General features: G+C 42.7%; 1 protein-coding gene across 1 annotated transcript in view; it reads right to left on the minus strand.

Moving 5' to 3' along the window:
* LOC144691607 (superoxide dismutase [Cu-Zn]-like) overlaps positions 1–7,052 on the minus strand; it is a 42,514-nt gene extending 35,462 nt beyond the window's left edge. Inside the window, exon 1 of the mRNA XM_078559865.1 lies at positions 6,934–7,052. Within this exon, the coding sequence (XP_078415991.1) occupies positions 6,934–7,026 (93 nt within the window). The 5' untranslated portion in view covers positions 7,027–7,052. The remainder of the gene's footprint in view (positions 1–6,933) is intronic.
* Positions 7,053–15,307: the final 8,255 nt, after the last annotated feature.

The following is a 15,307-nucleotide window of genomic DNA, read 5'->3' on the forward strand; positions in this document are numbered from 1 at the left end:
CCCTAAAAAAGAGAGAGGAAGAGGCAGTGCCTTCAGGAGTGCACCAGACCTGCGAGGGACACTCTTCTGAAAGTGGATTTTAAAGAAAAAGCAACTGATTGGTGAGTAAATTCTGGGAGCAGACTCGGAGGGAGGAGCACCGGAGCGGTGAGTATAAATCTAGCTTACCTCGGGGATTCGCGGCCTTGTCTCCAGGGAGCAGACTCGAAGGAAGGAGCACAGGAGCGGAGAGTATAAATCTAGCTTACCTCGGAGATTCGTGGCCTTGTCTCCAGGGAGCAGACTCGGAGGGAGGAGCACCGGAGCGGTGACCTCGGGGCACAGAGTAACTGAAGCCAAAACTGAAAAAGTGATGTCACAGGAAAGCTGTGACCTGATTGGTTGGTAGGAAATCTGCACCAAATTTGAAAAAAAACACTGCAAGCTAATTAATAAATTAATTACTAAGTCGAGATGGCTGGGCAGGTGATGTGCTGTAGCTGTATGATGTGGGAGCTGGCAGATCCCATTGCAAGCCGCAGTGACCACATCTGCAGCAAGTGTTGGTTGCTGGAGGAACTCTGGCTCAGAATTGATGAGCTGGAGTCCGAGCTCCGGCACATCCGGGAGGGGGAGAGTTACCTGGACGCTTTGTTTCAGGAGGCGGTCACACCCTGTAGATTAAGTACCTCAAGTTCGGTCAGTGGTCAGGGTCAGCAGGGTGTGACTGCAAGTGAGGCAGGTAGAGGGATCCTATGTTCAGGAACAGAGGAGCCTCAGCTCTTGACCTTGTCCAACAGGTACAAGGTACTTACTCCCTGTGTGGATGAGGAACATGAGCCAGCTGACCACGGCATCGTGGCACAGGAGGCCATTCAAGAGGGGGGAGCAAAAAGACAAGTGGTAGTTGTAGGGGATTCTATAATTAGGGGAATTGATAGCATCCTTTGTAAGCAGGATCGAGAGTCCCGCATGGTATGTTGCCTGCCCGTGGCAGGGTGAGGGACATCTCTGTCCGGCTTGAAAGGATATTGGGGAGGGAAGGGGAGGATCCAGTTGTTGTGGTCCACGTCGGGACAAATAACATAGGTAAGACTAGGAAAGAGGACTTGTTTGGGGATTATCAGGAACTAGGAACTAAGTTAAAAGAACAGGTCCTCAAGGGTTATAATCTCCGGATTACTACCCGAGACGTGCAAGTTGGTATAGGGAACGCGAGAATAAGGGAAGTAAACACGTGGCTAAAGGAGTAGTGCGGGAAAGAGGGGTTCCATTTCGTGAGGCACTGGCATCAGTATTGGAACAGGAGGGATCTGTACTGTTGGGACGGTCTCCACCTGAACCGATCTGGGACCAATGTTCTAGCGAAAAGGGTAAATAGGGTGGTCAACAGGACTTTAAACTAGAAAATGGATGGGGGGAGAGAAGGGTAAAACTCCAAGAAGTGTGACTAATGGGAAACAAAGCAGCAGGTTAGCGTGTGGGGGGGTGAATTCAGCTTCATGGAAAATTATGAAAAAACTGAAAACAAAGGAGAGCCCAGGAGAGTCTATTAAAGTCTCCAGAACACAAAATAGGACAGAGTGTTTGGAAAGGGCTAGGAATCTAAATTCAAGCACATCAGATAAAGGGACGACAATGAGAAAGGGGACGGGAAATACATGACTGAAGGTGGTGTATCTGAATGCACGCAGTATACGAAATAAAGTGAATGAGCTTGTGGCGCAGATTGAAATTGGCAGGTATGATGTGGTGGGCATCACGGAGACGTGGCTGCAAGGGGATCAGGACTGGGAGCTAAATATACAAGGATATACATCCAATTGAAAAGATAGGCAGGTTGGCAGAGGGGGTGGGGTTGCTTTGTTAGTAAGAAATGAAATTAAATCGATAGCAAGAAATGACGTAGGGTCAGATGATGTAGAATCTGTGTGGGTGGAGTTGAGGAACCACAAAGGTTAAAAAACCATAATTGGAGTTATGTACAGGCTTCGGAACAGTAGCCAGGATGTGGGGCACAAGATACACCAGGAGATAGAAAAGGTGTGTAAGAAAGGCAAGGTTACAGTGATCATGGGGGATTTCAATATGCAGGTAGACTAGGAAAATCAGGTTGTTAGTGGATCCCAAGAAAAGGAATTTGTGGAATGTCTACGAGATGGATTTTTGGAGCAGCTTGTGGTGGAGCCCACTAGGGAACAGGCAATTCTAGATTTAGTGATGTGTAATGAGGCAGATTTGATAAGGGAGCTTAAGGTGAAGGAACCCTTAGGAGGAAGTGACCATAATATGATAGAATTTACCCTGCAATTTGAGAGGAAAAAGCTGGAATCAGATGTAACAGTATTACAGTTGAATAAAGGCAACTACAGAGGCATGAGGGAGAAGCTGGCCAGAATTGACTGGGAGATTAGCCTAGCAGGAAAGGCAGTGGAACAGCAATGGCAGGAGTTTCTGGGAGTAATTTGGAAGACACAGCAAAAATTCATCCCTAGGAAGAAGAAGCGTACTAAAGGGAGGATGAGGCAACCATGGCTGATAGGGGAAGTCAGGGACAGCATAAAAGCTAAAGAGAAAGCATACAATGCGACGTAGAGCAGTGGGAAACCAGGGGATTGGGAAGCCTACAATGACCAACAGAGGACAACTAAAAAAGAAATAAGGAGCGAGCAGATTAAATGTGAGGGTAAACTAGCCAGTAATATAATAGAAGATTGCAAGAGTTTTTTTTAGATATATAAAGGGTAAGAGAGAGGCAAAAGTGGACATTGGGCCGCTGGAAAATGACGCTGGAGTAGTTGTGGGGAACAAAGAAATGGCGGGGAAACTGAACAGGTACTTTGCGTCAGTCTTCACAGTGGAAGACACGAGTAACATCCCCAAAGTTCAAGAGAGTCGGGGGGCAGAGGTGAGTATGGTGGCCATTACCAAGAAGAAGGTGCTAGGAAAACTGAAAGGTCTGAAGGTGGATAAATCACCTGGACCAGATGGATTACACCCCAGAGTTCTGAAGGAGATAGCTGAAGAGATAGTGGGGGCGTTAGTGGTGATCTTTCAGGAATCACTCGAGTCAGGGAGGGTCCCAGAGGACTGGAAAATCGCTAATGTAACCCCCCTGTTTAAGAAGGGGTGAGGCAAAAGACGGGAAATTACAGGCCGATTAGCCTGACCTCGGTCGTTGGTAAGATTTTAGAGTCCATTTTTAAGGATGAGATTTCAGAATACTTGGAAGTGCATTGTAAAATAGGGCAAAGTCAGCATGGTTTCATCAAGGGGAGGTCATGCCTGACAAATCTGTTAGAATTCTTTGAGGTAATGAGTAGGTTAGACAAAGAAGAGCCAATGGATGTCATCTACCTGGACTTCCAGAAGGCCTTTGACAAGGTGCCACACAGGAGGCTGCTCAGAAAGATAAGAGCCCATGGTGTTAGAGGCAAGGTACTAGCATGGATAGAAGATTGGCTGTCTGGCAGGAGGCAAAGAGCGGAGATAAGGGTGTCCTTCTCAGGATTGTGGCCGGTGACTAGTGGAGTTCCACGGGGGTCAGTGTTGGGGCCACAACTTTTCACTTTGTACATTAATGATTTAGATGAAGGAACTGAGGGCATCCTGGCTAAGTTTGCAGATGATACAAAGATAGGTGGAGGGACAGGTAGTATTGAGGAGGTAGGGAGGCTGCAGAAGGATTTAGACAGGTTAGGAGAATGGGCAAACAAGTGGCAGATGGAATACAACGTGGGGAAGTGTGAGGTCATGCACTTTGGTAGGAAGAATAGAGGCATAGACTATTTTCTAAATGGGGAGAGAATTCAGAAATCTGGAGTGCAAAGGGACTTGGGAGTCCTAGTCCAGGATTCTCTTAAGGTTAACTTGCAGGTTGAGTCGGTAGTTAGGAAGGCAAATGCAATGTTGGCATTTGTTTCGAGAGGACTAGAATATAAAAGCAGGGATATGCTGCTGAGGCTTTATAAGGCTCTGGTCAGTCCACATTTAGAATATTGTGAGCAATTTTGGGCCCCGTATCTCAGGAAGGATGTTCTGGCCCTGGAGAGGGTCCAGAGGAGGTTCACGAGAACGATCCCAGGAATGAAAGGCTTAACATATGAGGAAGGTTTGAGGACTCTGGGTCTATACTCGATGGAGTTTAGAAGGATGAAGGGGGATCTGATTGAAACTTACAGAATACTGAAAGGCCTGGATAGAGTGGATGTGGGGAAGATGTTTCCATTAGTAGGAGAGACTAGGACCCGAGGGCACAGCCTCAGAGTAAAGGGAAGACCTTTTACAACAGAGATGAGGAGAAACTTCTTTAGCCAGAGAGTGGTGAATCTATGGAATTCTTTGCCACAGAAGGCTGTGGAGGCCAGGTCATTGAGTGTGTTTAAGACCGAGATAGATAGGTTCTTGATTGGTAAGGGGATCAAAGGTTACGGGTAGAAGGCGGGAGAATGGGGTTGAGAAACTTATCAGCCATGATTGAATGGCGGAGCAGACTCGATGGGCCGAATGGCCTAATTTCTGCTCCTATGTCTTATGGTCTTATAGTTGACAAAGAATGTAGAGGGGGCATGAGGGAGTGAAAGAGAAACAGGGTCCTGGATTTTTTGACCTGCTTTCCACTTAAGATTTGCATTTAAAGTTTGGGGTTTTAAAGCTGTGTATTCACACAGGTTTTTAAAAAAGCACAGCAACAAAAGATGGTTAAAATGCTAATAAGACTAGGTATTTGGAGTTTCTTCCCTAAAACTGGAAACAAGCAATTCATGGCCTATCTTAATAAACTTCTCAGAACCATTGGGGTTAATCTTGAGTTAATAGTGTAAAACAAGCTGCGGACTTGCTAATATCCTTTTTCCCTACTGCATGAAGTCAAGATCTGTTCCACTGTTTGGAAAACTCTGGTCGAGTCCTCGGCCATGCCACCAATTGTAAACATAGGGGGATTTTTAAAAACACACTCAGTGATAGTCAGGGCTTTTTTAAAAGAAAGCCATTAGGAAAGCTTTCACCAGGTATCAATGGTTCAAATGAAGGAAGACAGTTCTGAATTAAAAGCAAAATACTGCAGATGCTGGAAATCCAAAATAAAAAACAAAGTGCTGGAAAAATGCAGCAAGTCTGGCAACATCAGTGGGGAGAGAATCAGAGTTAACCTTTCAAGTCCAATATAACTCTTCTGAAGAAGAATCATATTCGACTCAAAACGTTAACTTTGTTTCTCTCTCCACAATTGCTGCCAGGCCTGCTGAGTTTTCCAGGACTTTGTTTTTATTTAAGGTGACCCACTTATGTGGGGAAGCATAGCTATTATTCATTTTTTATTATGCTAAGATAGGTTAATCAAAACTAGATATCCAAAATCAGTGAAATACAATTTAACAATTTGTACCTCACCTTTTTTACCAAGTGTTTTTTCAGTCTGCCTCCAGATTGGAGCGATACACACATGAACATCCAGTCCAGATCACAAGAGTTATTGGGCAGAATGGGCACTTCCCTACATCTAAAACACTCAAACCACTTACAGAAGTGACTAGCATTGATGTATCCTGAACTTGTAAATGAGTTTCAACAGGTTGAGAGTAAGAAGGCCTCTAGCCTTTTGTCATCCACCCACAGTAAAGCATGTGGTTACAGATTATGGGCGGGATGACTTAAAGCACAGCCAGGCAAGGTATGAGTGAGAGCCCTACTGCCTTGGTTAGGCCAAATTGGTGAATTTACCCATTTTCTGAAGGTGGCATTGGTGACCTGGCAAATGCAGACTTAGATGGTTCCCTGGGTGACATTACAGGAGTTCCCCACTGCAGCCTAAAATAAGACAGTCATAAAAGTTCAGAGCTGTACTTAATTCGATAGCCACTTGCAGGGCTGTTTGGATACTTGATTTGGGCTGCAGGTTTACATGCGAGAGTCATTCAGACCTTCCCTTATAGATCAAGGGCTGCAAATGCACAACTCAATTCTTTAAATTCTTCTGGGATTGTAGATGGCAATCGTCCAGGCTGAATCTGTCCTGTTTTTTGTGGACAGGACAAACCTGCTCATTCTTTTATATTGTCAGGTAGATGCCAGTGTTGTAGCTGGATTGCAACAGCTCGGCTAGAGTATGCCTGGTTTCAGAGCACAGATCATCAGCACTACAGCCTGAATGTTTTTGGTGGATTTATGGCGAGTTGATGGAAAATGCCAAGTGCTGGTCAAATTATTGTTGTAACAGCGCGAGGAATTAAAAGCAAATTTTCAAACATTTTTACAAACATTTAGATTAAAAATGTTAAAGGTCAATAATTCTGTACTGATAGATTATTGTTCATTTTGCCTTTTCAATGCCTGCCGACGGGCGCCGGGGCGGTGAATTTGGCAGAGCGGCTGCCTCATCCCTCCTCTTATCGCGACTCGCACCTAGGGCTGCATTGAGATCAATTTTCTACAGGCTTAGGGAGCAGAATTTGCAGGAGAGATGGGATTCCCGGATTCTCCTTTGTGAGGTTCGGGAGAAGCCCGCGACAATACCTGACCCGCAGGCACTGAGCGCCATCCATCCATTCATTCAAACAACGGGTACCAAGATCGCGAGAGGCACAGCCACCGTTATACAACCGCGCATGCGCCCCGTGTCAAGATTCGGAACCGTTAAATTGAGGTCGTGTTGTGTCGTCTAATTCTACTCGATTTACCCAAAGATCAAGTTATCACTAAGCGCGTTTAATAACACCTGACGGAGGAAACATCGTCATCCCTTTCGATATAATAATTATCGCATATTGTCCAGTTCATTGTTTTATTTGGAGTTTCTAGACTGAAGTAATGGTTTATACAGTATTCATAATGCCGCGTCGCACCTCAACGGGTGGCAAATGGTTCGCTAGTCGGGATGCATTACGATTCAGCAACTTCTATTATAAACGGGGTCAGAAGGCAAATCTATTACTATTTAAATCTAATGCTTACATCCCATTCGAAAGTGACTATTCCACGGACCGAATTCTCACTGTCTTGCTCAGCTTCGTCACCCCTCATAAAACAAGTGCCTGTTGCTATCATGGTTTTCTCAGCTCCACCTTCGCCAACTGAAGTATGTCACTGAGCATGCGCTTTACGCTGCCCCCACCCCTTGCAGCGCACGTGCTTAGAACACTACTCTTGCGATGAGGTATTTGGAATGTCACATGGTAAGTTGGCAAGTTACTTTGCAAACGTGAATATAAAATACAAAAGGATGCTTACTCCCTGCAGTTAGATATCTTTTGTCCCATCTGTGCAAAATAAGCGGGATGGGGCAATCATATGACGATACACATGAAGATGATGTTCAACTACCATATATTTGAAGTTAAGAATGTCACACTGCACAGGAAAGTTTGAATGAGTTCAACAAACGGGTGGAATAGGTTAGGGCATAATTTTAGTTCCAATATTAGTAAATTGATACATTCCTGATGGTCACCACATTGGGTGCCACCACCATCTATGCAAGCTGCTTGCCATGGGAGAATGGGCAAGAGATCTTGCTCCAGGAATTACAAATTACCTGTTACATTGTTCATAATTATTATGGAAATATACATCCAGAGTGCCACATTTTACTGTTGCACTGGAGTCATGTGCTAAGCAACAATGTATTAATCTTATCAGTCTACCAATCATATGGTAAACAGCTAGAAATACACACAATGAAGCCTCAGCACTTACAGTCTAATGTGATTATTTCTAACTTATGGGAGCCAGAAGACAAAACGCCTCCCATACCATCACCCTGGTAAACAATAGCCATTTAAAACATTCAGCCTCTGACAAGTTGTCTCGCGCACGCACGCTGCCCACTCCATCAAAGCATGATCTCCTTGCCATCCAAAATGGTCTCTTGCTCATCATATTTTGGAAAGATCAAGTATAAAGGGAGGCATGTCAGAGAAGGGAATGCTTCCTTCTTGCCTAACAAAGGTGGTTGTTGATTGTCACTTCAAACATTACTGCAAATATCTAATACCTCAAATATACAGCTTTCACAGCTTTCAAGCTAAGAGCTTGAATAAAAGTCTCACCTAGATTTTACAACAGTGAAAACAAATGCAGGTTGTACATACTGCAGATGTTAACTGTCCCGGATCTGCAATGCAATGCTAGCCATTATGTAAACCAATGTAATCGGTCTCTGTCTATCTGCCTTGTTCCAGAAAATTGGCAAACTTAAACTGTTTGTTAATGGAAAATTGGCCTCATTCAGCTAATAACTGCAGCAGCAAAGGTAAGTAGATGAGCTACATAAATTTATGAGAAACACCACAAAAAATCCACTAATATAATTAATTAGAAATGTTAAACTGATACATCAACATAAAATAGTGCCTTCAAGGTCTAGGTTTCAATAATAAACTTTAATGATATTTGGTAAAGACAACAAGGGTACAAAGTTTGTATGAAGATATTTAATATAACAAACAATACATTATCTCTTGAAAATAAATTGAAACAAAACTCTGAAGCTGTACAGGAGCAATTTTAGACACATTGTGCTACATTGGTAAATATTAAATTCAATTTTAAAAGAGTGTTTACAAACATTGGACTGCCAATTTACATTGCTGGTTAGATGCTTGTGCTACTGTATCACTTCTTTTTAACTGGCAATAATCTCAGCTATTCCAATGACTCCCCAAGCTAAACCTGTTGCAGCGTTTCCTGTAATAAGGCTCTCTTCATTTTCACCCTTTCCCAGATCATCTTCCTCTCCCTGAATCTTTAAAATGTAAAGATATCAGTATCTATACTTAAAAGGTCAAATTATTCCTCTTTGACATGTAAGCAGAATTGCATCTGAAATGTGATTAAATATTCTTCACGACCATTAAAATGAGTTAAAAGTGCTTTCACTGATAAATCCCCAGTTTTTTTTTTCAGGGGGCGAATTGGTTAAAAAACACAACTTCCTCTCAAATTTGAGGGGGAAATCAATCTCAAATTTCTCATTGTTTTCTTACCAATTATAAGGTTCAGAGTTGTATACACATCACAGCTGCGATATCAGTATTCACATTTAACATGCCACAATAATATCAAGGGCCCAATTTTCAAGAGGCAAAAGGCAGTGCAAATTGGGTTTTTTTTAAAAAAAAGCAAACTCAGATTTATTTTTTTAGGCACTGCAATAAGAACCATGTTCATTATTCTTCAAAAAAAAAATCAGTCTCTCATTCCTGGTTAAATATGGAGTGTGGAAAGAGTATATTAATACAGTTACTGTATTAGTATATACTATATTAATATATTATATTAATATAGCATTTTATAAAGAAAGCATCACCCCCATCAAAACTGAGGTCAACAATCAAACATGCATTGAAACTGCCTCCTTGTTTATAACATTCAACAATTTTTATTGTCTCACCATTACAGTAGCATTAAGTGGCCAGCACTACAACAATAAACATAGGTTTTTCAATTTTACAATTAATAGAAACTATTGAGGAGTTAACAACCTGGTGAATCGGGTGTCAAGCTCCATAAAAGTACTTATGAATTATATAAATAATTGTGAATGGTCATTTGTCTTGACTATAGCTTTTTAAAATCTTTGTTTTCTCGAGTTGCAGCAATGTTCTAAATAAAAACTAGTTCTCATTCTGTTTACCCGGTTTTCTGGGGTTCCATTATTCCTGCTAATTCATTGCCTATTATTATACTAAAAGTAAAACCTAAAAATAGCAAATTTTAATGATTCGTGGGCAGTCACGATATAATTGAAATTGCCAACAGCAGAAAACTGCCTATAACTCAGCACAAATTGTTAATGTCACTCAGACAGTACCATAAGGGCTGCCGTGACAAAAAAAAATCTTTGTATCGTGTAATTTCTTTGCTTTTGTCCCACTACGTGCAAGGTAATAAACCCATGTTCACTTGCAGTTATAGAGTTCTGCACATTCAATAAACAACTGATCTGGATAGAACGGGCAGGATTTTGCTTTTTTGGCTGGGCCGCCGATGTTAGGGTCAGATGGGAGTCAGAACTCCGCACTGTGGGGCGAAGAGTCACCTGGCAGTATTTGCCCTGAATTAGACAACTAGTGGACAGAGAGTGGGCTCGCTGTCCGATTAAGGATGATGATGAACAGGCTCTCAAAACTGGAGGGTCCATTGGAGGCCCCTCAGCATTGAAGCAGCAACAGGCTGCTATTTTCAGGTAAGGGAGGGAGAGATGACCATAGCTCAATACTTCAACACTTTTCCATGAACAAATTACAACACTCGCTGGTGAGGTCATAGAGTTTTAACTTCCAAATATTACATGTTCCCATTGTTCATGCTTCACAAATTGTACCCATATAGCCCTATATATTTGTAGGCAGAATGTTGCATTAATTTACTTCAGTGCCGATCACTCCAAGAATGTCCAGCCCATCTATGACCATATGTGGGGGATTATGCAAATCAAAGCCCTTTTTTCCAGCAATTGTGAAGCCTTTATTGTCAGGTTCCTCCAATATTTGACACTAAAAAACAGGCAAAACTGGCTACCAAAACACCCAGATTAGTTCATAATAGCCACAGACACTAGCTGAGCACTAAGATAAGGATAACAACATCCAACATCAAGTCTACTAAGGCTGACAAACCGTCGCATCTCACAATACAGTCCAGCTAATCTAATGCATTATCACTGATCATTTTGTGCTCATCTTCACAGTATAACAATCAATTAACAGGAATCAGCCTAACAAGGACAGCAACAAACATCAACAAGGAGACAACGTACAGAAGACAGGGGCTGAGTTATAACTGATAAACCTCCTTTGCCATCATTAGAGTTATTCGCCAGGCTCATTGAGCAGACCTTCAAATAATGGTAAAACCCTTCATCAAATGCATGAATAGTATTTCCAACAACTTTTCTTTAACTTCAACAAATGAGCTTTTACTTAAATGTTAATTTCACTTCCTTCCTGACAGATACCATTCATATCGCTGATAAATTAATCAATTCCCTGACTGATGTGTTCTAGAATATAATGCAAGACTTCATCTACATGATCTTTCACATGCACGCTATGGACTCTGCAAAAGTTTGTTTTAGTCTCCAATGACTACAGCAATATCTAATAGTTAAGAAATATTATTATATTGAAAGCTGGTGCCAAGGTCCAGATCCCTATCTTCATCAGCTAATCACAAATGAGGGATGAACAATTGTACAGCAAGTCTCTGCTCCACCTCCGCCACCAACATCTGCTCACTCACATGCTGTGCATGATTCTTTTCAACCTCACATTCAATCTTATCCAGGGTGGATGTGGATCCTGAGTGTTCAAACTGTTGCTTTGCATGATTTGAGATCTGATATGTTGGACTCTGTGAGATTGCTTAAGTCTGTCTATAGCCTGCATATAGTCCTGTGTTGTAGCTTCACCAAGTTGGCATCTCATTTCTATGTAACCAAGTGTTGCTCCTGGCATTCTCTCTACATTCCTCATTGAATTAGGGTTGGCCTCCTGGCCAATAGTAGAGTGAGGGATATACTGGGCCATGAGATTACAGATTGTGGGAGAATTCAATTCTGCTGTGGCTGATGACCCATAGCACCTTGTGGATGTCCAGTTTTGAGCTTCTAAGTCTGTTCTGAATCTATCCCATTTAGCATGGGGTTAGTTGTTGATGTTCTCAGTGTAAAGAGCAGGATTTCATCTCCACAAGGACTGTGCAATGGTCACTCCTACCAATATTGTCATGGACAGATGCATTTGCGACAGGTAGGTTGATACGGGTGAGGTCAAATAGGTTTTTCCCTCTTGTTGGTTCTCTCACAGCTGCAGATCAGTCTGGGAGCTATCTCCTTCAGGACTTGGCCAGCAGTGATCCTAGCAAACCACTCTTCGTTATGGCATGGAAGTCCCCACCCAGAGTACATTTTGTGCCCTTGATACCCTCAGTATTTCTTTTACGTAATGTTCAACATGGAGGAGTACAGTCTCATCAGCTGTGGGAGAGCAGTAGTGGTAATCAGCAGGAAGTTCCTTTAACGTGATGCCATGAGACTTCACGGTGTGTGGAGTTAATATTGAGGACTTCCAGGGCCACTCTCTCCCGACTATATACCACTATGTCTCCAACTCTGGGTGTTCAGGACATACCCAGGGACAGAGATAGAGAAGACTGAGACATTGGTTGTAAGGTATAATTCAGTGAGTATTACTATGTCAGGTTGTTGCTCAAGTAGTCTGTGGGACAGCTCTCCTGATTTTGGCACCTCCCCAGATGTTAGCGAGAACTTTGCAAGATCAGCTGGACAGGATCTGTCTTTGTCGGTTTCCAATACATAGGTTAGTATCAAGTGGTTTATCCAGTTTTATTCTTATTCAACTTTTCTGTAGTGGTTTGATATAACTGAGTGTCTTGCTTGGCCATTTCAGAGGGCAGTTAAGAGTTGCTGTTGGTCTGGAGTCACATTTGGCCAGACCAGGTACAGCAGATTTCCTTCCCTGAAGGACATTAGTGAGCTAGGTATTTTAAAAAAATTCAGCAGTTTCATGATCATTATTACTGATACAAAATTTGTATTCCAGGTTTATGAATTAATTGAATTTAAATTCCCCAGCTGCCATGGTGAGATTTAAACCTGTTCCTCCAGAATACTAATCTGGGTCTCTGGCTTAATACTGCAGTAACATTACCACTATTTTACCATTCCATCACTATGACCTCACTACCTCTGGACTCAAGAGGGGAAAAAAAAAATCAGCTATGGTTGCCACTCCTAACTTTTATCTACTCTGACTGAAATGCATGGTGCCTTGATCTGAAACCGATTGTTCATTTCAGCATGCAAACTACCAAACTTACCTTACAATCACAAATTAGCAGCCGACTTGATCTGACTGGATGGTGTGGACAACAGTAGGGCTGCTGTCTTCAAACAGTGTAAAAAGACTAAGATGGATTTACATGGAAACTTTTTCCAAAGGCATGAATTTCTTACTGGGTAAGGGGTAAACTGTAGCTTAAATATCCCATAATTAATATATTTTTGCAGTTGTTTTTTCTTTTAGGTGGTTTCATATCCCTAACTGAAAGAACGGTTAAGCCATTCTCCAGCTTCTGCCAGTTCCATGCAATAACTTACTGACACTTCCTCCAGTTTTCACCCCTCCACTTGGGAAACTGTCAAAATCAGATGGTGAACTTGTTATTGTGTGAAATATGTATATTTAGCTGTTGTATCACTGGGCCACTATATGTTTGTGGATCGAAATAATTTTTGTACAGAATAATCTGCCTTATGAGGCAAACGGGGTTACTTTTAATACATACCACCATAGCCCGACCAATAACAGACTCGGTTCCCGAAAGACTAATAAGTTGATCTTCTATTTGAAAATCAGCAACACCTTCTTCATTAGCTTCAACATTGCCTAGATCTCCTACGTGCCTAGAATATATTACAATAGTATAGTTAGAAAAATAAATCAGAATAATACTTTATTGCATGATTTCACTGTGCAATAAAAGTAACCATTTAAAGGAAAATTAAAGTGACAAGAAGGGCTTTATGTGTATTAACATGCAGTATGCATTGCTGTGCATGACAGACAATTTGGGTGTTGAGCGAACAGAAATCTTTTGTCGATGCAAGTGACATGGTTTTGGTTTGGTACCTTCAGTGCCATTTCATCCCATCGAATGCCTCGCACCATGGGGAAGCCAGCAAGCTTGCAGTGGCCATGTCTTTGTTACACTGGGGTCATGCCATTGGCGAAAAAATTCCAGTGCCTTACCAAAGAGGATGTCTGTCAACTAGTGAATGCAGGCCTTTAGAGCTTTTTGGTTACAATTGCATAGGTCCCTCATCAATGACTGAATGATCCACAGTGGAAAAGTTGAGAGTTTTTTTTTCTCCAATGAATAATACTGTTGTCAGTAGACCATAGCCTGTGGTCATTCCAGAGAATCTCAAAGATGACTAACAGCATCCTTGGTGAAGCATAGTCTCAGGGAGTACCACTCCTCTGACATATCTTGGTACAAATGTGTTGTCTGTACGTTCTCTGGTGGGGGAGGGATATCAAGTAGGCTAATGTCTCCAGTCATAGTACCTCACTCTCAGGGCATCCTGTTTCTCCTGCTACTCTTCATTATTCTGAAGAGGGGTGTGCCCATTGGGAAGCCACTGCAGATGATCACATCAACCAAAAAGCATGGAGTAGGTGGCTTTCCTAAAATCTTCTCCTTTCACATTGGATCAGAACTATTTTAATACCATACTCTGCACAAACCTAGCTATCATATAATCGTAACAACCCAAACCTACTGCCTGAAGTATCAATATTAACAAAAACTTTTTGAAGGAATTTATTTCAATACCTTAGATCTGAAAATTACAAAAGCAATAGAATGCTTTCTTTTGCAAACGTTCTTCTTTCTACAGGCTTATGTAGTCTCTGAACAGGATTGTACTCTGGCTAATTTGGGAATATGCCACTCAGAATGGAAGCGGTAGTCTTCTCAGATGAACTTTCCAGGCAGCGAATAACTGCAAAGCAATGATTTTTTTTTCAGGAGGAAATTGGTAGACCAGGATTCTCACTCTGCTGAGGCAGAGATCCACTGGACCTCTTACTCCCTGAAGGCTCATTGGCCAGAATTTTCCCGTTGGTGTGCAGGGGCGGGCCTGTAAAATGACAGGCGGTGATGTCAGGCAAGCGTCCGGACGTCACTGCACGTAATCGTGATATTTCGTTGGGCGGGCGCGCATTGATCTCCGAAGCGCACCCGCCATTAATTAACAGGCTACTTAAGGCCCTTGAGGCGCTAATCGCCGTGCAATCTTCGGGTTGGCGCACAGGCACAACAGGCAGGCGGGCAGGACACATTTATCCCACCCGTGGATGATGTTTATACAAGAGGGCTCAGTGGGGTTGTGAGTGTGCTCTGTCAAACATTGTTTTTTTCAAAGTTACTGATACTTGCCTGTGTGATCTGCAATACTTCAGAATGCATACCAGCTGCTTGGTCTGGACCCTCAACCTTCAGGTCAGCACTCTGCAGTGAGGAATCTTTTTTGAGCCTGCAGGTTTCAGGAAGCCTTCCCTTAGCCTGGGAATGGGAGCTGAACTCTCCACTGGAGACATCTCCTCTGAGGAAGGGAGGGCTAGAAGGGGGAGGAGGCCAGGAGTGCACATTCAGCCTCCAGGGGAACCACCTTTGGGAGGACAGGCACAGGCACAAAGGGTGCAGGGTCAAGAGGTAGGGGCCGCAGAAGACACCACTATCCTGCTGCCAGGGTATACAGGCGGTGAAGCAGCTACCTCAATATGTCTGAGGTGCAGTACCA

Source organism: Cetorhinus maximus, chromosome 16, assembly GCF_964194155.1.
Source record: "Cetorhinus maximus chromosome 16, sCetMax3.hap1.1, whole genome shotgun sequence".
NCBI lineage: Eukaryota > Metazoa > Chordata > Chondrichthyes > Lamniformes > Cetorhinidae > Cetorhinus > Cetorhinus maximus.